The 27,531-nt window shown below is 50.3% G+C and overlaps 1 protein-coding gene across 8 annotated transcripts; it reads left to right on the top strand.

Moving 5' to 3' along the window:
* The first annotated feature begins 1,870 nt into the window (after positions 1–1,870).
* Positions 1,871–27,317, top strand: LOC108931836 (protein 4.1-like). Of its 8 annotated transcripts, none has more exons than XM_018747859.2 (24): positions 1,871–2,149; positions 5,759–6,108; positions 6,383–6,604; positions 6,748–6,852; positions 6,977–7,019; positions 7,387–7,459; positions 7,540–7,758; positions 7,896–7,983; positions 8,432–8,584; positions 8,786–8,883; positions 8,987–9,162; positions 10,042–10,149; positions 10,236–10,412; positions 10,649–11,107; positions 11,543–11,778; positions 11,870–11,944; positions 12,037–12,075; positions 14,041–14,103; positions 15,382–15,561; positions 22,151–22,282; positions 22,366–22,467; positions 22,560–22,640; positions 22,951–23,045; positions 23,755–27,317. In XM_018747859.2, exons 2-24 carry the CDS (start codon positions 5,767–5,769, stop codon positions 23,810–23,812), a joined length of 3,324 nt encoding a protein of 1,107 aa, XP_018603375.1. In that variant the 5' UTR covers positions 1,871–2,149; positions 5,759–5,766; the 3' UTR covers positions 23,813–27,317. The 8 variants fall into 8 exon arrangements, with proteins under 8 accessions (XP_018603375.1, XP_018603378.1, XP_018603379.1 ...); XM_018747861.2 differs by having other exon boundaries at positions 1,872–2,149; positions 22,951–23,089; positions 23,755–23,832; XM_029248042.1 differs by lacking the exon at positions 1,871–2,149 and adding an exon at positions 2,955–3,011.
* Positions 27,318–27,531: the final 214 nt, after the last annotated feature.

Below are 27,531 nucleotides of genomic sequence, written 5' to 3'. Positions count from 1 at the left end.
ACAGGGAGGCAGCGCAGAGCCCGCTGCGGGAAACGGGAGGACGGGAGGCTTCGGACTCCAGATGGGGATTAGGGAGGAACGGGCCGCGTGGAATCGGGGCTCTCGGAACTGGCGCAACGGTCGCAAGCGGCGCAGAGAGCAGCCTGGGAGTCAGAATTCGGAGGGAAATGGGGAACGGGCACGGCGACAGGAGATGGCTCCGCCCACTAAGCTCGCACCCTTTTGCGGAGGGTGGTGATGTGAAGAGCAACGCAGGCTCTTGTCTCGTGGTCTTGCTCCGGTCTGACAGACACGCAATTTACGATACACCATCACAGTACGTTACAGCGTTTTACATTACAGTGCTTGTTAAACTACTTAATGAGTTACCCATTTATACCCATCTATATTTATTCATTTAGCAGACGCTTTTCTCCAAAGTGACATACATCTCACAGAAAATACGTGTTCATTACGTTAAGAGAAAGAGACAGTTGCAGACGTGTGATTCTCAAGTTACTTTGTTTCTTTCCACCATATAAATCAATGTTCATCACACAAGTAGCTGCATAAAACTCAGAATATCAACGATTCCTGATCACCTTCCTACAAATTTTTTTTTGAGATACAGATAAACATTGATGTTACATTACAGTAGTAGCTGTGTAAAGTGAGTCTAGTAAGGTTACTTTTCAGACCCTTTTTAAATGTGGACAGGCAATTTTAGGGTAAGTCAAATTCAAATTTTATTTGTCACATACACAACCATACACAGTATGACGTGCAGTGAAATGCTTTTATACAGTTGTCCGACATAACAATCTATAAGGACAAACAGCAGGTACTAAAATCTAAAGAAAAAAATATATACAATCTATTTATGCATATATAAGACCAAAATATAGAAATATCTAATTGGAAAAATCTGTGTGGCATAAGATGTAGTGCAATAGGGTGTGCAACAGTGCATGTAATGTGCAAGATTGCGCAGGTAGTTCAGTTAGAGTTTGTATATATGAAATGGAATAGCAGAGCTGGAGTGCTATGGGGTGTGGTGGCGCAGTGGGTTGGACCGGGTCCTACTCTCCGGTGGGTCTGGGGTTCGAGTCCCGCTTGGGGTGCCTTGCGACGGACTGGCGTCCCGTCCTGGGTGTGTCCCCTCCCCCTCCGGCCTTACGCCCTGAGTTGCCGGGTTAGGCTCCGGTTCCCCGCGACCCTGCTTGGGACAAGCGGTTCAGAAAATGTGAGCTAGAGGTGACTGGTTTCTAGTCCTAGGTGTTGTATCGGTTGAGGGTCCCAACAGCCTGAGGGAAGAAGGAGCTCCTCTTCATCCTCTCTGTATTGGCTGGTTTTAGGGAGCGGAAACGCTTCCCTGACCCCAACAGAGAGAAGAGTACCTTGAGAGGACAAGTGCCTTGTTCATGGGTAGTGCAGCAGGAGGTGGGATTTAAACCTCTGACTTTTGGGTCCAAAGGCAGCAGTTACCTCTACACTACTGGTTAATAATAACAAGAACAACAACGTCGATAATAATTACAACATACTTGCAACTGTTTAAGTTTTACTCAGCAAGGGAAATGTCTATTTTTATATCTATTTCTATCCGTCTATTTACGGAACTGTTGGAATCTTAACAGCTGTTTCCAGAGATCCTGCACATCATACAGCAGCCATGTATGTATTATTCATTATCTTTCAATAATTGGTGACAGTCGCTCACATGTGCTGTCAGACCAGCAGGACGCTGTTGCTCCGAGCTTGTTTGTTTGTTTGTTTGTTGGTTGGTTGGTTGGTGACGTTTCTATAATGAAGAACAGTGTAAGGACGGCCCGGGCCGCTCAGGAAACAGCAGCCGTGGCGCTTCTCATCGAATCCCAATTCTCTGCGTGTGATTGGACCAGGCGCGCAGCAAGGGATTCCTCATTGGCCAGTTTTTGATACGTGCCCGCTGATTGGATCTGTAGCTCCGCCTTTTTACTAGAACCTTAGCATCAGTAGACTAAAGAGATTAAAAAAAAAATAAAAAAAATAAAAAAAAAAACATAAAAACACGCGTGGCTTTTCCACGGCGTCGTCACTCTGCGTGAATGGAAATGTACACCGTTAAAACGTGATTTTTCCGAGGACTCGTTTCTCCGCCAGAGAGGCAGAGCATCGCGGCTTTGACAAGGTAAAGGAGCGCAGCCGTCGCACCCCCCCCCCACCCCCCATTCTTTTATATCTTTTTTATTATCTGCGACATGAGTCACGTCTGCTTCTCCGTGTTCCGTTTCTAACGGAGAGGGAGAAATTAATGGAGACACGCACAGCGCGCTCGGAGGCGGTGCAGTCGGTGTAATATAATTAACTAGACTAGTAGTAGTGTTAAGTGCCGTGTCGTGTGTGTTCGTGGAAAAGACCTATATGGAACAGGCGGTGCGGACGGGAACGTGTAAACAAAACACGACTGAATATCATAATTAGCGCAAGTGTGTGTGTGTGTGTGAGTGAGAGAGAGAGAGAAATTTCGGGCACAACGCCGGTGACTCTTTCTTTGTACTTCCATTGCTTCGCACGTCCGCGCTCGTGCGTCGTCTGAACGCCATTAATACCGTATTAACGGCAATGACTGTACGTGTCCGTGTAAACAAAGCGCGTAGTGCCTGGCGCGCGGCTTTGTGTCGCACCGGCGCGCGCGGCGCAGAGGGGAGGGGAGGGGCTGTCCCTCGTGCGGCGACGGCCGCGCGAGCAGGTGAAGCGGCTTGTTGTCGCACGCGCGCCGTTGCTCCTCGCGCCACTCAGACAGCGCCGCCGCCGCCGGTGCGGTTCGTTGTCGTGCGGCGGCGCACAGCCAGGGAACAGCTCAGGGAGAGGGCGCTTAGTTCTGCCGTCGACGACACCTAGTTTCAGCCCCCCGGCCGAAGGTCTGAAGTGTCCTCGCTCCCGCAGCGCCGCGGCCCCTTCTGTTCCCCCCCCACCCACCCACCCCGAAGCGAAGACTGAGCACCGGCCGACGAGCGAACGGAGCGAACGCAGCGATCGCCTCAGACTCAGTGAGTGAGTGAGTGAGTCAGCGCCTCACGATCCGCCGGCGCCAGTGCGAAGAAGTGACTCCTCTGCTCCTCAGTCTCTGTGTCTGTGGCTGTGGCGCCTTCCACCGCCTAAATGCGTCCCACGCTCACCGGCGTGAATCATGAGTCCGAGTGGCGAGTGGCGAGTGGCGCAGCGCCGTAAACTTTCACGCGGCTTCACGGAAGGCAATTTTGAAAGCAGAAGCGTTTCTTCCATCATCTGCGCGCGGCGCCTTTTGTCCGTGCGCAGTTGTAGTGGCAACCAGGACGCGCCCTCGCGAGCGCCTCCGCTTGGACCATTCTGCATTCATCTTATTTCTATTTAATTAATGTTTCGTTTTCCACTTTATAAGTAAGCGCAGAAGTAAAACAAAAATTGTTACTTTTGTCGCAACTTATAGTAAGTGGCTGGAGCTGCTGCCTTTGGACTTAAGGTCCCAGGTTCAAGTCCCACGTTCCAGCTGTACCCTGATCGAGGTACTTACCCTAATTTGCTCCAGTGAAATTACCCGCATGTGTAAAATGGGTAAATAATTGTAAGCACCTTGAAAGTCGCTTTGGACAAAACTGTCATATGAATGTCAATGTATTTCCAAGTTGCTATTTTCACTGGGTCTGTAGGGTATTAAAAAAAAAAAACCATTTCATTCATGAAGGGTCTAATGCAGTGTGTGTGGCTACCTTGCGCTGAACTCGGGTAGAGGCACAGCTTTTGTACAAGTACACACGGAGGGGGACATACAGGTGTGTGGGGGTGCACCTGGACTCCATGCCGCAGTGGGAGTTTGCATGTTCTCCCCCTGTCGGTCTGGGTTTCCTCCGGGTGCTCTGGTTTCCTACCACACTCCAAAGACATGCTGTTCAGGTTCCCCCATTGTCTGTGAGTAATAGAGAGAGTGTGTTTTTCACTGATGTATGGATGAGTGACCCGTTGTAAGTAGTGCAAGTCACCGCGGTGAATAAGGTGTGTGGGCTGCTAACACTACGTAGAGTTCAGTGGGAGTCACTTTGGAGAAAAGTGTCTGCTAAATGAATAAATGTAAGAAAGGACAGAGTGGTTGTTCTCACAGGAGGAGGCTCAGCTCTTTGTGCAGTCTGCTGGTGGAGCAGCATTTTTTTTTTTTTTTTTTTTTTTTAAAATCGCTTTGAAGAAGAGTGCAGGGTCACTACAGCATACAGATAGACGGCATACTGAGGGATTGCAAATATAGTTACAATGTGTCATGGGTGTGATCATGTAGCACTTTCTAATAAGTTCCAGAAGGGCAGCCACATGTGGAATTCATCGGAATCGTGGTGTAATCGATCAGTACAAAAGAGTCCATCAGGAAGGCTGGCTCTGTCCGGGGAGTGGACCATAACCTTAAACCTAACCCATAGTCACTCGCACCCTCTCCCCACCACCACAGTAAAAACCAGGAGCACTTTCAGTAGCAGGCTGCTCCAGTTGACATGTTCAAGGAGCTATTGGAGCTCATTCCTACAAGCAACCGTGGGGTTCCACAGGTTCTGGGTCCTCACGCTGTCGGTTGTGTGACTGACTGAGTGGCACCAAGCTGCTCTGGGTCCCACAGAGGCACCCTGCACCACCTCAACTTCACTCATCTCGCTTGAGTCTGCTTCTCTTCTCATGAATTAACTCATTTGTCACACAGACAGGAACACACCACAAAACAGCAGTGTTTTCCACATGAAAACTTACCACGCTCTGCCACCAGGAACCTGTACCCCCCCCCCCGGTTCTTCAGGCCAGCTGCCGTTACAGTCCTTCTACTGACCCTTTAAGTATCTGCAGCTGGCCGTCATTCAGATGTTCTATCGGGGTAGGTACTTGAGGGCTGTCCATCAAATAGCTCCCGCCTCCTGCCCAGTGATGGACTGCCCACCGGCTGCTGCGAGTGGCGCTCGAGGCCCAGATGGACCTGGAGCGGGGAGGGGGAGGGGCTTGGGGGGCGGCATATGAGCTGGATGCACTCCGGTGGTGTGAAAGTACTGAGTTTTGGTGTTTCATTCTGAGCTTCTCTGCTTAAGTAGCCCTTTTATATGCATGCGGTCAGAGAAGAGGTTGTGACTGTCCGACCGCAGCACGGTCAGTAGGAGCAGCAGTGCTCTGCTGGGCACAGCCCCGCTGTTTAGGTCCGTTCCGCTGGCCACAAGGCTGCTGCCCTACATAGGAGCCGATTTTAGCATAATGAGCACAGCGCTGGCCGCTGGACGTGTCGCTGTGGAGACAGTTGATGAAAGTGTCCAGATGCAGGAAGCCCTAATCCACGGTTGGGATTATTCGCAAAGCCGCTTGGCTCGCTAAGCTGCCGTTCAGCCCCCGGTTGGCCCCTGTTCGGCCCCTGGATGCAGGAGGGCACGCATCTCACAAATTAAATGAGTTTGTTCCCTGGGGTGCGTAGGTGGGGCTTCTTGCCGAGCTCATAGTCTCACATGTTGTCCCTGCTGTTGGTCGCAGGGGTGCCATCATTTGGTACATTCGACATCGCTCATTCCTCTACCATCCCACCGTACTTCTGCTCCATCCAAAGCAAGGATGCTGAGTCTGCGGTCCTCACTGACTGGAGTCAATAACAAATGTGCATGCAGCTCAAATAAAATGATTTCCCATGAGCCGAGTCACCATGATGGACACTGCCAAGTCTTGGGTGTCCACAGGTGTCCTGCTAGATCAGCACTTTCTCCTTCCCTCACTGACCTGCTGCCATGACCCTCCCTGACCCCAGCTGGCGCCATGACAACAGACGAGGCCGAAAGACAGCAGGGTGCGCGCGTGCAGCTGGGCCCGGAGACAGATCGAGACCCCGAACCCTCGGGCCCCCAGGACGTGTCTCCAGAGGAGCCGGCGCTGCGACCGCGCACTCGCTCGTCTGCGAGCCGAGGTCTCTCCCGCCTCCTGTCGTCCTTTCTGAATCGCCGCTCGCAGTGCTCGTCTGAGGAAGAGGGGGGGTTACAGCCAGCCGAGGAGACGAGGGACGACGGGCCCAAGGCCCCTATCGCTGACCCCGAACCTGAGCTCAGGATCGAGGGGGACCCAACCCTGGACCTGCACTCGCTCAGTAGCGCGGAGATACAGGTGATGCAAGTGAACCAGGGATTTTATTTTGCAGCAGCAACTCTGGGAAATTAAGTTCTCTGAAGTTACTGCAGAAATGCGTCTGTTAAGTGAATAAATGTAAATGTAAATTGCTTAACACTTTATTACTTTGGAGAAAAGTGTCAGCTAAACGTAATGTAGTAGAACTATAGATCATGTCCCACGTTTGCTGACTTCCTGTGTACGTGTGTGTGTGTGTGTGTGTGTGTGTGTGTGTGTGTGTGTGTATGTGTGTGTGTATACACTTCTGCAGTCAGTCCACGAGGACCAGAAGGACGATCCAGAGACGGAGAAGGATTCCCTAGAGCAGGAGGAGGAGGAAGAGGACGAGTTGGAGGAAGAGGGCGAGACAGAGAATCAGAAGGAGGACAAGGCGGAGAGGGGCTCTAAGACCCCGCGAGTGGCCCGTCGGACTCGCACCATGCACTGCAAGGTCACCCTACTAGACAACGCTCAATACGAGTGTGACCTGGAGGTGGGAACCGTTCCGCTCACTGTGCGCATCACCTTTGTGTGTGTCTGGTGCTTCCCCTTCGTTTTTTGGCCATTTGAGCATGGTGCGTGTCATTAAGGGTTCCACTTGGGCTTTGATGGTAAAACTTCACCCCCTCTTCTCAGAAACATGCCCGCGGTCAAGAGCTCTTCTCCAAGGTGTGTGACCACCTGAACTTGCTGGAGAGGGACTACTATGGCCTGGCCATCTGGGAGACGCCCACTTGTAAGGTATGGCCCGCCGAGTCCTGCTGGTGTACATACGCACTCTGGTCATGGTAAAGGAGGTTCAGCGAGGACACAGGTGTCCACTGGTGTAGTGACAGCCTCGGGTATGTCTTCTGCTTCTGGACAGACATGGCTGGACCTCACAAAGGAGATACGCCGGCAGACGCAAGGTGAGCACCGTTTCTGCGCTGTGGGGCATCCTGTTCGTAAGCACAAGGCGCAGGTTCAGTCTCTGCAGTTCTTTGTGTAGTGGTTACAGCTCCTGCCTTTGGACCCAAAGGTTGCAAGTTCAATTTCCACCTCCAGTTGTAGTGCCCTTGAGCAAGGTACTTACCCTAAAATTGCTCCACTAACATTACACAGCTGTATAAATGAGTAAATAACTTACAAGTACCTTAACGTTGTAAGTCGCTTTGGAGAAAAGCGTCAGCTAAATGAACAGTTGTAATATAATGTAAAGTGTGCACAGTGTGGAGTGTTGCAGGGGGCAGCCCCTCGCTAACCACAGTCTGCGTGGGCTCTCATCCCTGCCCTCAGGCACCTTTGACTTCACCTTCAACGTGAAGTTTTACCCTCCGGACCCTGCCCAGCTCACAGAAGACATCACCAGGTAGACATGTTTGCGCCTGACTGTCCAGCACCGCTCTTCCTGGTTGATGGTGACCGTTGACCTGTGCCTTTGCTCCTCAGGTACTACCTGTGTCTGCAGCTGCGCAAAGACATCCTGAGTGGCCGGTTGCCGTGCTCCTTCGTCACGCTGGCGCTACTGGGCTCCTATGTGGTGCAGTCAGAGCTGGGGGAGTACGACCCGGAGCTCCATGGCGCCGAGTATGTGCGTGACGTGTGGCCCGTGCTGCAGCAGAGCAGGGAGCTGCAGGAGAAGGTGATGGAACTACATCGCACCTACAGGTGAAGCACCACACGCACTCTCTCATACACACACAGTCGTGTATAGTAGAGAATACACGCATTGCCTTTATTTATTCCCAGTCACGCATGCAAGCACCCCGCCTGTGCTCCTGTCGTGTGTGTCTGTCCGACTGTAGGGCTATGACTCCGGCTCAGGCCGACATGATGTTTTTGGAAAATGCCAAGAAGCTTTCCATGTACGGGGTGGACTTCCACCAGGCTAAGGTGAGGGCCTCTGGGGGCTCCGTCTCCTCTTTGCACCGCTCTAGGCAGCTCTTGTGGCTTCATGTGGGATTTAGACACCGCTAAGAGAGACCTGGAGCCCAAGGTCCATCTGCAGCTCCTCTGGAGCGATGGTCCAGTGGCCCACAAGTCAGCACTTATGTGGAGCTCATCCTGAATTTAGAAAAGCTCCTGTTTGAAAAGGGCACAAGACTAAGAAGCAGAAACCAGGTCAATCTGTTTGTGTTGACATACGGATTTAGATGAAAGGCACAGTTTGACCAGTTTGGAGACAACACAAGGCTGCCTCCTGGTGGTGAGCATTTGTAATCACACCGAGCTGCTGAGCAAGCAGGTCCAGTCAGGGGTTCGAGTTTCAGTGCCAGGCCAGGAGAAAAGCTGCTGCCAAGCAGGGAGTAACACCATGGCTCTGCTCGCCCTACACCCCCAGGACCTCGATGGTGTAGACATCATGTTGGGCGTCTGCTCCAGTGGTCTGATGGTCTACAAGGATAAGCTGCGCATTAACCGCTTCCCCTGGCCCAAAGTCCTCAAGATCTCCTACAAAAGGAGCAGCTTCTTCATCAAGATCCGTCCCTCTGAGGTGAACAGTCTTGACTTCCCACAAAGCACTCCTGCTGTGGGACTTGTCCTGCAAACATGATAGGCTCTTTGACCCTCTTTATATTGCTGTAGTTTATGTCATCATTTCTCATTTGTTTTTATATTTACGTTTTAGTGTTTTAAAATATGTGTGCGTGTGTGTGTGTGTGTGTGTGTGTGTGTGTGTGTGTGTGTGTAACAGCAAGAGCACTACGAGAGCGCCATCGGTTTTAAGCTGCCCAACTGCAAATCCTCCAAGAAGCTGTGGAAGGTGTGTGTGGAGCATCACACCTTCTTTAGGTGAGAGATAATGTGCTGCAGCACAAAACCCACAAACGCAGTATTCTTCCTCCTTGATTTGCTCCTTCCTGTCCCGCGTTGCCGAGCTGTTGACCCTCTGCAGGCTTACCTCTACGGAAGTGGCCACGACCCCCCGCCGCTTCCTGGCCCTGGGCTCCAAGTTCCGCTACAGTGGGCGGACTCAGGCCCAGACGCGCCAGGCCAGCTCCATGATCGACCGGCCCGCGCCCTTATTCCAGCGTTCGGCAAGCAAGAGGGCCTCGCGAAGTCTTGACGAAGGTATGGGTCTGTGCGTGTGTGTCTGTGATTGAGTGCCACACCTTATCTCTGAAGTCTTCCTGTTTACTCCCCTCTGGGTAAGTATTGCAGCAAGTGAAGAGAGGCAGGAGGATAATGAATCATCAGAATCCAAGCAAGGGATCCAGTTATGGCTCAGTGCTAATTATGCAGGTAGTTCTGGGCCACCAGCACTACCACCTGTCCTGGCGCTCCTGCATTGCTCACATACAGTGCTTTCGTCTGGCTCGTGGGGGGTTAAATGTATATCCACGCTTGAGGAGAATTAGTGCAAACTGCTTCCTTTAAGTGTGTTGCTCACAGATGCTGCTCTTTCTGGAAGCGCGCTGCTCACAGACATTCCTCTTGGGGTCAGTATTTCTGCTGACCATAACTTTTCCAAAGTGACCTCTGAGCCCTGACTCACTGTGCTTTGACCTTCAGCTGAAAGTGCCTGGTAAAAGCACTGGTTTTGTGAATTGTGAACGAACACGGTAAACACGCGTCACAAATCCTGCCTGCAGTAGTGTGGTACTCACAGGAGAGCTCCTGAGGGGCCTGACTCTTCTGATGGGCTCCTCTGAACCCCCCCACCACCCACTGTGCTCTACCGTTGCTCTCCTGCTCCAGCAGAGATGGATTCCAAGAGGATCTTTTCTACACACCTGTACGGCGGAGTGTTTGAAAGACCCGATTTACTGTTAATGCAACATTGCAGTAAGAATAAGGAGACGAAGGGCGGCGCTCATAACAATTTAGAACTGATCAAGTACTAAGACAGTAGTCTGCACATGGGCTCCTCAGTGCTCACCTTGAGTGCTAGACATTGGACGGTTGCTATGGTAACAGTGCAGCTGACCCCTGAGCCGTACAACCTTGCAGCTTCACCTGTGGCTGTAGAAGGCCCCCCCCAGGAGGACGGAGGAGAGCAGAAGTGGACTGAGGCCAGCTGGAGCCCCGCGCGTAAGACGGCGCTCTGTTTAGCCCCAGGTAGCAACATAAGGGCTAGTCGGACACCCTGCCCCGAAAGGTGTTTTTGAGGTGCACCTGCACTCACTTTCACCATGTCTCGTCAGTTTCGCAGGACTGGAGCACCCCAGTGCTCCCCTGTGCCAACATGAGGAGAGGTCGTGTTGTCAGGGAGAGGACGCAGCTGCGATCAGGGGGAAGGCAGCAAGTCCAGAAAAAGGGGGGCGATGATTGTTACAGGTTACTGGACCAAGCTGCTGCAAAGACCGCCATGCTTCCTCCAGGTACTGTGCTGCCTGAGATGTCAGCTGGCCCCTCCCACCTGGGAAGGAGAGCCACACTAACAACAACTCGGCTTCGCTCTGCTGCTTGGTGTGTGGAATTGCGCTATGACCACGGCTTGACAATGCAAAAAAATGTGCGATTGCGGCTTGGACCAATAGGTGCCGCTGGAAAGTCGCTTCACCTGGTTCACCCTCAGCTCAGCTCAGCTCATGTTTGGACCCTCTGTCTTCATCAGCCCAGTCTGTCCAAGTACAGCTGGCCGCTGACCCTCTACCCCAGGTCGTACTGAGGAAGGTGGAGCGCCGACCTGCCCGCCGGCTGGGCTGGGTGCTGGAAGACGTGGCACCGCTCCCCCTGGTGGCTGGACTGGAGGACGCACTTTGCCTCGCTAACGGGGAGCTGGAACTGGCCCGCAGGAGCTTGCTGGAGCTGGGGCAACAGTGGAGAGCCCTGTGTCAGCCGGATGGAGTTGTAGCCCACAGGGGCAACGCGGCATTGCGCCACCAGCAGCTGGCCATGGTAAAGCAGGAGGCGCTGCAGCTGCTGCAGGAGATGCGGGCGGATGTGCGGCGGGCACGGGGCTGCGCTACCTCTTTGCTGGAGCGCGTACAGACGCTGCACGGGAAGGCAGAGGGGGACGACTGGTTTCTGCTACTTGACCGCAAGCCTCTTCAGAGGCCCCTCCCAGCCCCAGGTACGAGCGTGTTCGCCTTGCCTCCTCGTCATGCTCCTCAGCTGGACGGGTTCTTCCTCACAGGACCAAATTGCCCTCGTGGCATGAAGAGAGCGAAAGAGGGCAGACACCAGTCTGTGCTCTGCGTGTGCTTTGTCTGTGCTTACACTGATTTACACTGATTTAAAATGAATAAAAACTGATTAACATTTACAGTTTTACACTGCTTCAATGCTGCGCTCCCCCGACACCTACCCAGGCCCCCAACCAAAGGCAGGTGCAGTTACATGGTGCTCCCCTCTTGTGGTTAATGGAGTAACGGACATTAACAGTCTGTTCTGTTCTGTGTTTCTTATCACTCTGCTTTGTGGAGTTGCATATTTTTCCAGGTCCAGTTTTCCAGTCACGTTGACCTGTGGCTTTCTCCTGATCCGTGATCTCACCCCTGTCTTGCAGCAGTGGCAGTGACCCCAGATAGGACTGGCCGTCCTGTCAGCGCTCCCATTATGTCCCCTGCCTCCCCGGTGTCCCCAGGGGACAAGGCTCTGTCGCCGTCGGTTCCTCGCTCCGAACGCTGGGACGGTGCCACACCTATCCGACGCCCCACACGTGCCGATGACAGGAGGTCAGAGCTCAAAAAGGAGAGTGTGGTGTCTCAGACCCCCAAAGCAGATACTGCACTGGAGGCTAAGGTACAGCACACAGTGTTCCACGTCAGGTTAGCTCAGTGACTCCGCTCTAAGTTCTGTACTGTGTAACGTGTGCGTGTGTGTGTGCGTGCAGGTCCGGGTACCATCGAGGAGGGAAAGGAGAGAGGCCACCAAGGCAGCATCCCTTCCTGAAGAACAGAAAACCCAGGTTTGTGTTACATTGCCCTTAGAGGTGGGTGTGGCATGGCTGCGGGTTGAGATACTAACTCCACCTGTCCTTCTCTCTCCTCTTCTCAACAGCTGCCAAAACCGGAGACGGAGCCGGTGAGGATGAGGAAGGTGCGGTCACATTGGTGTTCGTCAGCCTCATCCTGACTCCGGGGTCACGGCTTGAACTCTGTCGCTGTTACTCAGTGTGTTTTCGGTCTGTGCGCCGGTCTGACCAGATCGTAGTGTGTTTCAGCACAACCTGCAAATCCACACAGTTATAGAATAGATGAAGAGCAGAAAGATGGCCGACCTTTAGAAAGTCTCACTGGTAAAGCTCTCAGTGTTGGTCTGTGGAGCCCCTGGAGTGCCCGAGTGGAATGCACACCCAGTGAGTTTACTTAACCTCACACTGTTTTACATTTACATTTATTCATTTAGCAGACACTTTTCTCCAAAGCAACTTCCAGTGAACTCTATGTAGTGTTATCAGCCCACACACCTTAGTCACTGTGGTGATTTACACTGCTAGATACACTACTTACAATGGGTCACTCATCCATATATCGGTGGAATACACACTCTCTCTCTCTGTCACTCACACACATGCACACTACTTGCTAATCCATCTGAATAGCATGTCTTTGGGAGGAAACCCACACAGATATGGGGAGAACATGCAAACTCCACACTGACTGAGTGGGGATCAAACCCACATCCTCACACCAGCCAGGTGTTGAGGGACAGCAGCTCTACTCATTGTGCCACTGTGTCACAGATTTCCCTTGCAAAGCATTAAACCATTTACCTTATCTTTACTACTTTTACTTTCATTTGTTCACATATTGGAGACTTTTCTCCAAATCATCATTATTTAGCAGATGCTTTTCTCCACAGTGACTTCCAGTGGACTCTAGTGTCATTAGGCCACACACCTTATTCACCAAGGTGACTTACACTGCTTGATACATTACTTACACTGGGTCACTCATCCAAACATCAGTGGTACACACTCTGTGTGTCACTCACATATTATGGGTGAACCTGAACAGCATGTCTTTGGGAGAAAACCCACGCAGACATGGGGAGATCATGGAAACTCCACACAGAATGAGTGGGGTCAAACCCACGTCCTCTCGCACCACCCAGGCGCTGTGAGACAGCAGCGCTACTCGCTGTGCCACCCTAAGCCAACTCCACGTAAGCCAACGTGAGTAACAGCAGACAAAGCTTTAGACACACACAGAGGACTATGGACACTAGTATATACATTGTAGACACCTAAACACAAGGAGAATACCTGCATGAGCCGCACGTGTACTGAGGAGGGATTGAACTTGAATACTGACGGGTCCAGGCGCTGTAAGACAACAGCTGTAGCCACTGTGCCCCTGTGTCTGTCCAAATGCTTGGTAAACACATAGAAATGGAAAAAAACTTATCTGTGAAATCTTTTTGTAGGTCACCCACAGCACTGTAAGGTGGCTGCAGTGTTAATGCAAAAAGGGGTGCAAATTTTCTGGAACTCAGAATTTCTGCTATCAAACATTCAGTATTTCAGAGTTTTTCTAAGTTCCATATCCCAGAGATCCATATGTTTTGTGTGGAATCAAGTTTGAATTACATTTACTCTTTTTTCCAAAGTGACTTACAACATTATGGTGCTTACAATTATTTACCCATTTATGCAGCTGGGTAATTTTACTGGAACTATTCTAATGTAAGTACTTTGCTCAGGGGTACTATAGCTGAAGGTGGGAATAGAACCTGCAACCTTTGGGTTCAAAGGCAGTAGCTCCTCTGACTCATCTTCTCTGCTGCCCTGGTCAGTATGGTGGGGGTGTAGCTGCTGTGTTAACCTTTGATATTCACTCTTGAGCCTGATGGACTTTTCCCTGGTATCTCGTTCATCTTGCACATGGTCTGACACTGGCTGCACCTCCTGCAGAACCTGTACAGTGGCCCTGAACCTGTGGAATGGTCAAAGCTCCCGCTAAACTGTTGTGTTTGAACACTCACGGTATTGGAGTCATTGGAGTTGTTGACTGAAATGTTACTTTTTGAAACCAACTGTTGCTTTGTTTTTACTTTTCACAGAAAAGAGCAAAGAAAATTGAGGGTGAAACTATATATATCCGCCATAGCAATTTAATGTTGGAGGTTCGTATGCCGTGTGTGTGGACCTGAGTGCCGTCCAGGTGCATGATCTGTGTGTGTCAGACGACTGCTGCTGTCCTCACATTCAGCACGTCTGTCCTCGCTGTTACTCACTGTGTGTGTGTTTGCTGTGTGTATCTGCTGCTACTCAGTGTCTAAGTCTGTCCAAGGTGGTCTAACTAACTGCATGGTTTAGAAAGAGCCACCCAGCTGAGCACACGGCACACACACATATGCACATTGTGGTAGAAGCGGTTGGCTGAACGTTCAGAATCAGACAGTTCAGTGGAAATTACACTGTTGTTTTCGTACATTACTGTCACGTAAGTGTGTCTTGCACAACTCTTTGTCTGTTTGCTTTGATTGGCTCTTGTCTGTCTCGTTTCTGTCTGATCAGCTGCTCTCTGCTTTCATCTCAGTTTGAGTAGTTTTGACTCTGCTTCCATTGTCTCTGATTGGCTCTTGCTTCTGATCTACTCTAGGTGTGACTGGCTCGTGTCGCTGTCAAAGTCAAGCGCAGCGTCTCATCGGCTCTTTCTGGTTTTATTTCCGTTTGATTGGCTCTATCTTTCCCTCTGTCTCTTCTCCATCCAGGTAGCTTTTGTCTCTCTGGTCTCATTGGTTCTCTTCTGTCCTCTGTGTTGCATTGGCGCTCTTTGTGCAACTAGCTTTTGTGTGTCTCTTTGCTCCCGCTGGCCATGGCACTGCACTGGCACGCTGAGTCTGCATGTCACCTGGCTGTGTGACTTACCTGCGAGTCCATCAGCGATCAGCACTGGGATCATGTAGGACTGTTAATTTGTGGAAGTGTACAGCGTAGGACTTGCGTGCTGTTGGAGGAGAAGGAGAAGGATGTGTGCACACAGCACTTACCAGCAGGCAGCGCTCTCAGTGCTCTTCATTACACGTGATATTTTAGTATTAACTTGGAAATTGGGCTGCATGAATATTCATTACAGGTCAGACTTTGCAGACTTTTACATCCCTATTGATGTACGAAGTGTAATAATCACTGCGAACATATGGTGATGTTGGATGTAGATACTTTGGTGTCAGTAGTGATCTGCATATAACTGACAGTTCCCAGATGGTGAAAGGTGAGTGTAGTAGGTGGGGGGGTTGTTATTGCCCTGCTGGTGAGTGGAGGGAGCAGCTCCAGCCACGGTAACAGGTGTACACGCCTTTGTCTCACAGCACCTGGTTTCTGTCTCGCTCTTCCTCTTGAGCTCTCTTCTGTCTGTCTTGCTCACTTGTTTCACTTTGCTCTTTTTACCCCCGTAGGATGTGGAAAAGACTCAGGGTGAACTCTTGCGGCATCACGCAAGCATCAGTGAGCTCAAGCGCAGCTTCATGGAAGCGGTGCCTGAACCACGGGCCAGCGAGTGGGACAAGCGTCTGTCCACACACTCGCCCTTCCGTTCCATCACCATCAATGGGCAGCTACAGCCCGGCGGCGATGGGGTAAGTGCAGCCGGAGCGCGCCAGGTACACTTAGAGGCCTTCAGTTTACACAGCGAACACTTTGCAGTACCTGGATGCTGTGGGTCTTGTGTCCTGGGTGCGACCAAGAGCTCGGGGTGACTGGAGAATCAAAGGAACAAACTGCTGATGAATGATTTCGGCGTCTGGTTCCTGTGCAGGGGCTACCTGTGCCATTCCGGTTAGGTTTTCCCACCTGACTCTGCCCACAACCCAGAATGAACCCGTCCTGCGTAACTGTAGACGTGAAGGAAACTTTGCGGATAAAGATCCTAATGGCTCGGAGGTGCCATTGAGCTGTTCCTCAAGGGCTTTCTAACTTGAATACACTTCCCTGATGCTATAGTTTGTGTTCAGATGCAGTGTAGTATATATAAAAGGAAGCTGTTACATCCGTGTAAAGATGTCACATAAACAGAGGCAGTGCTATATGTGTTTAGACTTATGTGGCGTATTAATGATAATTTTGATATGGTCAGACTCAGGTGAATTGGAAATTAGTTTCTCATCAGAAGTTGTTTGTGCCACTTACTGAAAACCTGCAGACAGTGTCGGTAACCCTTATTGCCCAGACTTTCAGTGTTGGCTATCACTGTAGGTCAGGAAAACTACAAAATATGAACCGTTATCATCACTAGTGAGTACTTTGGCTCCTTGTGGTACCTACCGTCAGGTTATGAGTTTTTCATGATGCTAACTTCATTTATTGCTTTGTTTCACTGGAAAGGTGCATGCTCTTACTTGTTTTGCAAAATTTCTGTCTGTAGCTGAGCAAATGTGGCCTTTATTACCCCCTAAGCCTATAGATGGGAGCCAAACAGGATAGGGATGTGGGACCTCCTTAATTCAGCTCACTATCACAGTGTTTACACCTTGAGCCTGGTGTTGATCAATAAGAAGATGAGGAGTGTTGCACGATTGTCAAATGAATCAGTCAGCAATCAATACTGATTAGGAGTTTATTGAAAATACTTTTTAATTGAGGGGGGCGCGGTGGCGCAGTGGGTTGGACCGGGTCCTGCTCTCCAGTGGGTCTGGGGTTCGAGTCCCGCTTGGGGTGCCTTGCGACGGACCGGCGTCCCGTCCTGGGTGTGTCCCCTCCCCCTCCGGCCTTACGCCCCGTGTTGCCGGGTAGGCTCCGGTTCCCCGCGACCCCGTATGGGAGAAGCGGTTCCGAAAATGTGTGTGTGTGTGTGTGTGTGTGTGTGTACTTTTTAATTTCAATGCAGCTGACGAAGGTAATAAAATACTTAAAGAGAATATTTTTTATTTATTGTAGTTGTATGTGTGATTTTTACTGAACCTCATGAAGAAATTGAGGGATATGTAATTAAGCTTTTATCGGTTGAGGTTTCCAGTCGCGGCCGTGTTGCTAGGATGAGCAGCCAGTGCATTTCTTCCTGTGTAAAGGATGCTGCCGCACATTCATCTCCCTTTGGCCACGTTTTTGCTGTTTACAGACTTCTTGCTGCAAAAGATGAGTGTGTGTGAGAGAGAGAGAGAGAGAGAGAGAGAGAGAGAGAGAGAGAGAGAGAGAGAGAATGTTTCTGCCTGTCTCTGTATGCATGTCCAGGTGTGGACCACCTGTTTGTGTATGTGTGTACAGGTGAAGAGCGCCACCTTCCTGGCTGCAGGCACAGCGTCTGCAGGTGTAGCTGCAGGTGTAGTGCAGGTAAAGTCTGTTTTCCACTGAGAGTCGCAGCTCCTTTCTTTATGATAAAGAAAGCAGAAAGCGGCAGCAGGACGCTCTGGTTTGGCCTGGGCTGCATCGTTTCAAGGGCTAAATACACCCCCCCACGAGCCCTGATGTCCCCACCCTGCTCACACCCCCTCCTCCCCACCTCAGGCTGCTTGGGGCAAATCGCATGGCTGCTCTAGTCTGACAGCAAATCTGCATGGCTGTGATGGTCACCTGGCTGCTGAAGATGGAAGACACACGCGGACGAGCAAGTAACCCGGAGATCAGAGAAAGTGCCCCTTTCACATACCCGCCCCCCACTTTGCCTTCCCATCTGTCCCTTAATCTTCTCTCCCTGGTGGAAGGACTTACTCCTTTACTCCTGTGCCTTCCCCTTTGCTTCTTTTCTCTCAGTTCTGTTCCTTGCTCCCCTGCTCATTACTACCCCCTACACTCGGGATGTGCAAAGACGTCCTGAAAGAGAGCTCCACCCCCGGAAACCCCCCACCGCCCTGTCAGGGGAAGTGGGTTGGCTCTGTTGGCCCGATGCTGAGAATTACATCGAGTTGCTGAAGCACCAAATCACCTGAAGTGTCCAGTACTCTCCCTCCAGTGCTCCAGGTGCAAGGGTGGCCGGTCCCAGCGGTGCTCAGGTGTTCCACAGGAGACCCCAGTTCGAGGTCAGAGGATGTGCAACCAGTGGCTCCACCAGTTGAAACGGAGGAGTTTTTATGACGTCAGACACAGCAAACGTGGTCGTCGGTTCCACCGCAGCATCCGTGAGAGCAGACTGAGTCAACAAAAGAAGGATGTTTTTCACTGGAGAGCAGGACCATAAAAACTCTCAAACCCTTGCACTGCCCCGGGGGTTTAGCCTGGTGGTGCCACTGCATGCTCAAGCGGTTCAGTGAAGGCCAGAGCTCACATGGCCTGACTGCATGGCACGGCAACCAGACCACCGGAACACTGCTGGTCACCCGGCCACTTGTCACTATGGCTGTGGGAGCTGACCATCCAGAAAGCAAACTGGGAGGGAGAGAAGAGGGAAACTGGCTGAAACAGGTTCAGGCGTCAGATCATCTTTGCACACCCTGGCTGCCCCTGCCCCCGCCCCCATCCCCGTTCCTGTCCTCATGGGTTTTTGTGTCTGTTGCTGTGCTGCCGGCTGCAGGCGGCAGGGCAGCCAAAGCTAAAGAGGGGGGCCGAGCGGAGGAAGCAGCGCCGCGCAGCAGCCCCCGGTGGCCCACCAGCTCCGAGTGAGGGAGACCCGGAGAACAACGATGAGGAGGAGGAGCAGGGCACGGAGGCACCCTCCCCGAAGGTCATGATTGCCATCCTGCATGATGGGAAACAAGCAGCCAGTGCAGGAGCAAAGCCCTGCCAACTGTACCCTGCGACCCTGCAGCGCCCCCGCATCTCCTTCCTCTTGTCCTGCCTTCTGCTGATGGCCATCACTTTGTGGTGGCTGGTCTTCATCTGAGGGAGTCCTGGTGCTGTCTATCCATGCCCCACCCATGCATGACACAGACCTCAGACTCAGGGCTCAGTCAGAAATATAGCCGTGCCATAGAAGCTCAAAGCCAACCCCATACTGGCCCAAACTCAGACATAGCCCTGCCCGTAACTGTCCTCTGCAGCCCCCCTGCCATCAGACACAGCTGTGCCCTCACACCCTTTGGAGGAGGAAAGTGACTAAGTGATGGGGATCCTCGGCCTCATGATGGTTCTGGACCCCTGGATGAACCGTCTCCCCCAAAGACACAGGCAGTCACAAATGCATTCGTACTGCACACCCATACACATGCACAGGGAGGCTGGTTTCCCCCTCGTTTGCCTGATAGCTAAAGCAATCATTGGAGAGCGCTCACTGTGTAATGGATTAGCTGTGGACGTGGCAGAATAGAGACGGTGTGCTAGTGTCGTATGGATGTGCGGCCTCGTTCCGGAGGAGGGTGTGTTGGTCTACACCCTCATTCCTGAGCTAGGCTGTGCTGGTACTGCACTGTTTTGAAACTGTATGAAAAAGCCAATGTCTTGAAGTGAACTTGTACCGTATTATGAGAGTAAAGGCCACGTAGAGCATCGCTCTGTGCTGTTGAGTTGTGTTTGGCGGTTTTGGCTAGTTTTTTGCCTGCAATGCCTCTTGTTGGCCTGGCCTTGAGGAGCCCTGTGCTTCCCTGGGACCGGCCTGACCTTAACTGTGAGAAATTATGTTTACGTACACTTTGACTTAAAAGCTGACTGATGTAGGAAGGTGGACTCTGTGTGGGGTTCTCCACTCGATCTCCACCGTCCTTGCACTCGTCTAGCATGGCTGCTCTGAACTACTGCTCTTTAGGAAGGGAAATCCTGACACCAGGGTGGTTTCTGTTTATCTCTTCTTATACAGCCATGAGAAAATGTTTCCAAACCCTTTGGAATTATCTGTACTTCTGCAAGAATGGCTTCTAAAATGCGATTCGATCTTTATGCCAACCTAACGCAAACAGTGTACACCAGCATGTCTGTATCAAACATATTATTGACATATTCAGAGCCATAACTTTATCATATTGTTTCAACATTCAGCATCTAGGATGGTGAAAGGATGTGAACTTCTGGGCAACAGAATGATTGAGCTGAGATTTTACAGGATCTCAGAAGAAATTTTGAAGCCCATACAGTTGGAAAAGGCAACAAAAGCATTTCTGAAGACTGGAGACAGAGAACTCTAGGGGTAACAGCTTATGATGTACAGGCATCTCTTGTATTTGACAATGTGTGTCTGCAAGTGTACACAAAGAAAAACTGTCATGGCGAACACAGGAAACCAGGCTGATGGACTCAAACGCAGGTGCGTTTATTTCTGTAACGCAAGAGTCTTATTCACAATCACAGATCGGAGGATCGTGGAGGTCTCGGAGTGTGGGCAAGGAGTGCATCTTTTCAGGTTGAGGTTCTGCGGCCAAGTGCATCTCACCAGCTGCTTTTATAGTCTGTGGTCGTCAGGCACGCGGTCGGGACACAGTCGGAGGGCGACAGTGAGAGTAACCCTGAGCAAAAGTGGTGTTCATGGGAGATTACCAAGCAGGAACCCACTACTCTTCAGAAACATTCCTGGTTGTTCTCAAGTTTGATAAGACCACCTGGACATTCCCCAACTCTACTGGAGCTATGCTCTGTAGAAAGATGAGGCAAGAGTGAATCTTTTTTGGTAAAAGTTTGGAAGAAACAATCAGTACATACCAGTATTAAAATCTCATTCCAACTGTGAAAGATGGTGGAGGAAGCATCATGGTGTGGGGCTGCTTTGCCACCCTAAACAGCCAATAGTCATTGAGGTAACTGCCGGATACCAGGAATACCAGGACATTCTGTAACGTGAAGCTCAGACTCAGAATATTGGGTGAGAACATGCCCTAACCACCACCACCAGATCTACAGATCTACAGGAAACATTTGGCTGAGGTTAGTGATGCTGAAGGAGCGCCCATACGTTACTAAATCTAAGATCACATACTTTTTCCATCCTCAACATTGCATAATTAAGCAATACGTTCAATAAAGATATAATAAGGTGCTACTGCGTGTGTGCAATCCACTTGTTAACACCCTCTTTATCGGTGAGTGGCCCAGATGAAGATCAGAGAACATTTGGGAATCCATTCATAACAGAAGTCCAGACTACCCACAAAAGGTTCTGATTTTTTTCTCACGACTGTGTTTGAGTTATTTTTTTATTCAAACTGAAAATTCATGGTGTGGGATGTTTAGAATGAAACAACGCAGAAATAAAAGTTGTGATGAAATATATATTTTGTCATTTTTATAGTGGGATATGAATGTCTCAATGTGCTGTGAAAAGGCCAAGTAGCTGTGCTTATTTTGCAGATTTCACCTTCTGAAATGAACCGTCTTTGAGTCTTATGTGCTTCGCTATAGGGTGCTTTTCGGCCTGCTCTACGTCCAGTGTTAGACTGTCTATCGTTTTGGGTGTTAAAGAGAAGGAAGGCTGCTTTGAATGGACTGCCTAACGCTGACATCGAGGGAAGATGTGATTTCTTGAATGTGAAGTCAGGTTTCTGTGCACTGTTGTACTGAGTGGTCATTGGTAAAATGCAGATACTCCTTCCCCGGAACTCCTCCCACCATCGATTGGCCTCCATCTCTGGGATTCCTCATTGCTGGCCGTCCTCGGCCCTTAAACTTTTTTTCTCATTGTTGACTGTGCTCCATCTCAGGCTCTTACTCCTCATTGTTGACTAACTGTTACCCCTCAGAGTCATTCCTCATTATCATCTGAGTGCCCTGCAACCCCAAGATTCCTTCTACATCAGCGATTATCCTGCATATCCTACATTCGTTCTTTGTTATTGACTGCCCTCAGTCACAGGCATTCATTCCTCGTTGACTGACCGACTTCGGTTCCTGAGACTCGCTTCTCATTATGGATCAACTGCCCTTTGTCCTGGATGCTTGTTCCTTATCATTGATCGCCCTCCATCCCAGACTTGCTCTTCATCGTTGACCATCCTCCAAGCCTGAAGCACGTCCCTCATTTATAACTAATGTCCATTTATAGAGGAGACCTTTTCCTCATTATTGATCACCCTGCATCCCTGAGACATTTTCCTCCACATAAATTGTAGTTATTACCAAAAGTGTTCTAACAGTAGATCTTAAGGATCAAGTAATTACTGTCACTCAGTTCAGCAGGTGTCGGACGCCCTCAGTTCAAAGGGACCAGTGGACTGGGGTACACCAGGCAGTGTGGAGACTGGTTAATATGGGACATTACCAGCAGGTCTATGGGGGAGGTCAGGAAGCAATTCTCAGTATTTGTATGTTTTTGTCTATGTTGTGTGTGTGTGTGTGTGTGTGTGTGTGTGTGTCCATGTCCATGTTGCTTTGCAGTCACCCCTTGTGAAGAAAACACAGACGGTCACCATCTCAGACATCACCAACTCCCTCCGTAGCGACACCACCGCCAAGGAGGTGCCCGTTGTACACACAGAGACGAGGACCATCACCTACGAGTCGCCACAGGTGAACGTGGTGCTTGAGCTGCAGTGTGTTGCTCCAGTGTCTTGTGTTTGGTCAGTGCTGACCCAGAGCCCTCCTGTCCTCAGGCTGCCAACAGTGCTCTAGAGCAAGATGGCAGCATGCTGCTGAGTGCCCAGACCATCAGCTCTGACACCGTGTGCACGACCACGACCACGCAGATCACCAAGGTAGTGCACGTAGATGGCCGGAGCCGTGTCCCCACGTGACCTTTCCCACGTAGCTGTCAGTGAAGCCAGTGTGTCTGTCTTACATTCGACAGACAGTGAAAGGAGGGATTTCAGAGACGCGTATCGAGAAGAGGATTGTCATCACAGGTGACATGGAAATCGACCATGATAAGGTGGGTATTGCTCCTCCCGTGTGGGACAACGAATGGGCCTGTGTCAGGTGTCAGCTGGTAGGACATGGAAACAGTGTGAGAAGCACAGCTTAGTGTGTACCTCTTTGCTGGGACTGGCGGAGTTGCAATGTGGAGGACGACGCTTTGCGGCGCGATGATGAAGATGATCAAAAACATGCATGAAATTATACAGTGCGTGCGTGCGTGCGTGCTTGCGTGCGCGTTCTCCCTGTGCTTTGACTGTGTTGTGACTGTGTCATGACTGCGCCATAAGTCCACCTGCACTCTGACTCTGCCTCCCTGCACTCAGGCTCTGGCCCAAGCCATAAAGGAAGCAAAGGAGCAACACCCTGATATGTTCGTCACCAGGGTGGTCGTGCACCAGGAGACGGAGATCACTCCAGAGTGAGACTTAATACTGCACCCCTTTCCCCTTCTCATTCACCAGGGTGAGGGGCTCCACCTTAGCACCCTGCAACACCCAGTCACAGACACACCCCCCATTTCTCTCCTGTGAACACAGCAGCTGCATCCCTCTGTCTCACAAGCATTCAGCAGTCATTCCTGTGTGTGGACATTTACCTGTTGTCTCGCACAAAGGACATCTTTCCCATCATGCTCTGTGAATCTGATCTCCAGTGTGTGTGTCTGTGTGCACGCGCACGCACAACTGTGACCATACTGTCAGGAGCGTCCTGTTCATTTTACCCACTTACGTGTGTGTCCTACAAGCAGAGGCCCATTTTTCTGTCCTTTCTTTTTGAGCATTGCACCCCCTGTTGGCTCGCTGTTTGTCAGGCCGTTTCCTACATTGGTGTGTTTACAGAGGTGTCCCATCAGCCCCTTGGATGCTGCACGAAGGCTGTTTGGACCCCCTGCTCTTCAGCCTATTCCTCTGTGTCGTGGCCCTACGCTCGTGCCCCCCTTAATGTTCCCATGTGCCTCTGCTGTCGAGCCCCACACTCGTGTGTCCCCTCCGGGCCCAGTTTGTTTCCCCTCATCTTGTTTACGGTGTAATTGTCTTGGAAACATTGGTGATTTTAGGTGTTCTTGTCTGTCCACTGTTCAGAAGAGTCACATTTGTCATACGCTACATCTCTGCTCTGTCCTGTAGGGGAGCGGTGCGGGATTTCCGAAGTCTTAAACAAAAAGGCCCGGCTCCGTCCTCATAATGCTCACCCCTCGTCCCCAGTACACACCCTGCCCCTCCCCTCCCCGCCCTGCCCCGCCTCGCCCCGCCCCTCAGCACGGACCAGCACTTTCTGCCTCTTGCTGCCCTCTGTCTCAGAGAGTCTCGGTCATGTCGAGGCCCCTGCCTGAACACCAGCAAACACCGGCGAGAGGAGGAGCCCACATCGCTGGGGAGCGCTCTCGCCCCCGGTCCTGCAGCTCCCGCTTCTCCTCCGCTGTGACGTACTGCCGCTCTTCGTGACCCGACCCCCGACTTTGACCGCTCGCCTCCACCAGCACCTTCGTGAGAGGAAACGTCCCACTTTTCTACCCGGGAATTTTCTAATACGTCGATCGGGTTTTTTTCTTGTCACAGTGAAACTTTTTCAACGTTTTCCAAGGACATTATTAGTAACTGTAATTGGGATAGTTAATAGTTAATTATTAACTTTCATTGGGTACAATGACACGAAGGTATAATGTCAAGCTTTCCATATTGGTGAAGTTTTTAATCTTTTCTATTTACAAATATTTTGCATAGACTGACAGAGGGAGTTTGACTTCTCTGCTGTTTCCTGTGGGTTTAGTGCCAGACCGCTGGCGATGGAGTCTAACCATTGGTGATGGAATATGACCGTTGATTGGTGGTGATGGTGTCTGACTGCTAGTGATGGAGTGTGACCCTCAGTGAGGCCCTCCTTAGCACAGTGAACATTCCTCAGCAGGCAGCTTCTGTGTTTTCCAGAGGATATATAACGTTAGTGAGGAATATAGGAATATAGTCTATTTTTGCTCCACACTAAAGAAATTGTTTTCTAGGGTTGTGTACAGAAGTAGCATTTTCACCATAATCCTTTGGCTGGAAAAGTCGCCAGAAAGGCGATGGTGCTTCTTGAACCTCAGTGATTTCAAAGGTTCCTCATCAGATGTCCTGTTTTTGTAGGTGGGAATCGTGTACAGTATATAAAAATAATACAAGATAAAGCAACATATGGCCAATATTCATGGGTATATTTTCAAAGTGGAAAACAATGATGGTCTTTGATAATTGGGCTGTGTTCAGTACCATGCTGCTCTCTGGCATTTTACAACATCCCACAGGTGTGCACTGCAGTCCAAAAGCAGATCTGTTCACTCAGTCTGTAGGACAGGAGACCGGTAGACATTCCGAACACAGGACGTTCTGTGGAAAGTGAGGAGGCAGAGCCCTGTGGATCTTGTGCATGATTTGTTAAGGAGCATAATCCAAGTTGTGATCCCCAGTGCCGTATGCTGAGCTGTCTTTGCTCTTCTGATAAAAATATTGCAAGTCCAGTTACAGCCTCCCTCTGTGGACACATCATGAGCTCCACAGGGACATGGCATCCATGTGGAAGGGGAACTTTTCTGAAGATACATACCTGTACTGCTTCTCTGCAGCACACACTACAGGTTGGCCTGTACACTGTCTCAGTTAATGAGCAGTTATGAGAAAAATCCTGAACACTTTGGAATAATGAGGATTTCTGCATGAATTGCTCCTAAAATGTGCTCTGATTTTGATCTAAGTCAATAATAAAAAGTGTTATTTAACAAATGCCAAGACAACTTTTTACACGGCCATATCCTTATTGAACAAATAGTTTGAAGAGTCAAAGTTATTGATGGGAAAAGTGTGTGACCCTCTGGGGTAATGACATGTTGAAAAGACGCTCATTGCATTCAGGCATTCCAATCAGTTCATGTGTGGCATTGACCTGCTGTGCTGTTTAGAAAAACCTCGCAGGTTTAAGGTGACCTGCTCTTCACAACAGAATTCTGATGAAGAGCACTGGTCAGAAATTTCAGAATAGCTCAGAAGAAGAGTTGGTGAACCTCCAAGGACTGGAAAAGGTTACAAAAGGATGTCTAAAGAGTTGGGTCTCCATCAGTTCACAGTCAGGCAGGTAGTTCACAGATGGAAGAATGGAGCACTGTTGCGGCTCTCCCTAGGACTGGGTGCCCTACAAATGTCAGCACAAGGGCACGCCATAAAATCCTCACACAAGGGACAAAGAAAAACACTGAGCAAGAGTGGTGTTCGTGGCAGGTTACCACGGAGGAATCCGCTGCTGTCAAAAAATGTTGCTGGCTGTCAAAAGTTTGCTGAATACCATACTGAATGTTCCACGGCAATAACTGACCAGTATTCTTTGGACAGTTGAAACAATAGTGGAACATTCTGGGAAATGTAGACAGCGTTACCTTTGGAGAGAATAACACACTGCACTGAAACACCAAAACCTCATTCCAACTGTGAAGCACGGTGGAGGCAGTATAATGCTGTGGGGCTGTTTCGCTGCTTCCTATTGTGAACAGCTTGCAGCCATTGAGGGACCATTGAATTCTAAGTTGTATGAGGAAATTGTACAGCAGAATGTCGGCGTGTCTTTCTGTGATCTACAACTCACCTTCCGTTGGATCGAGCAGTGTGAACGTGATCAAATACAGAGGTGTAAATCGACAAGAGCGTCTCAGAAAGAAGAGATTCGTGCTTTAGAATGGCCAAGACTGAGTCCTCACCTCAGTCCCACCATGATGCCGAGACGATACGTGAAGCAGGGAATCTCCCAAAAATGTGTCAAGTGCAAGAGGAATGAGCCCAAATCGCTGTGAAGCGCTGCAGCGATACAAAGTGTTTGGTTGAGGGTTTTGCCAACGAAGGAGGTTCCGCTCGTTACAAAATATACGGTTCCGCACCCTTTTTCCATCGCTGACCTTCATCGTTCGAAGCGTTTGTTCGGTAAAGATCCGGCAGCGTAACAAGCGTCTCTGAACGGCATCCTCCACGGTTACCGTGGTAAAGATGAGCAACAAAGGCGATAAAAATGTTTTCCTTCTTCGTTACCTGCATCTTTACCAAGGTACCGATAGTTCTGGAGGCCACTGTAACGCTCACTTTATTACTACAGGCGCCACACGCGTCCCCACATCCCTTCTATGTTCTTGATTTTCTGCGTGGCGTCGATCGGGCTGCCACCAGCGAGTAGTTCCAGTGAGGAGGACGGGTTCGACAGTGCCTTTAAAACCTGGACTCCTACGTAATAGAGGAGAGACATTGTGAAGATGCAGCTAGCGATGAGTCCTGGACTGCAGAGTGAGGACTGAGCGAGCAGCACTGACCGGCGATGAATTTACACCTTTGCAAGTTGCAGTGATTCACTTTGCCCACTTGGTTGTCATCCCGCTGTTTGCAGTTCGGTGTGATGGGCACTTCAGAAGCACCCGCTGTCCTTGCGTGTTTGTCCCCTCCGTGTCCTGTTCGTGTGCCGCCTCACGGTTTGGTTCCCACTGCGACCGTCTTGCCGTCCTGCACTTTTTATACACCATTTTTACTGGTTTCTTAATCAGACAAGTGTGTGAAGTGGATTTGCCGCTCCACACGCAGCGTTCTGGTTCTTCTTCTTGTTACTCTTGCTGTCGTTCTTGTTGTTGTTGTTGTTGTTTTCATGACCCCCGGAGAGGTTGCCATTTGTATATTTTTTCACTGCCAGAACAAAGATGAGAAAAATTCTAATTTATTTTGTAAAGATTTCATTTTCAGCTGCACTCTGTAGAATCGAAGAGCAGCTCTTCTCTTCACTGCCACCTTTCTGTCTTTGTTTACAAGTGATTCTGCGTTGATCATGGAGAAGCTCACTTCTTACCTCTGTGTTTTTAGGAGACCTAAAACGCATAGTGAACATTTCAGGGGTTTGTTTTC

This window comes from Scleropages formosus, chromosome 23 (genome assembly GCF_900964775.1).
Source record: "Scleropages formosus chromosome 23, fSclFor1.1, whole genome shotgun sequence".
Lineage (NCBI taxonomy): Eukaryota > Metazoa > Chordata > Actinopteri > Osteoglossiformes > Osteoglossidae > Scleropages > Scleropages formosus.
This window is presented reverse-complemented; position numbering and strand designations above follow the sequence as displayed.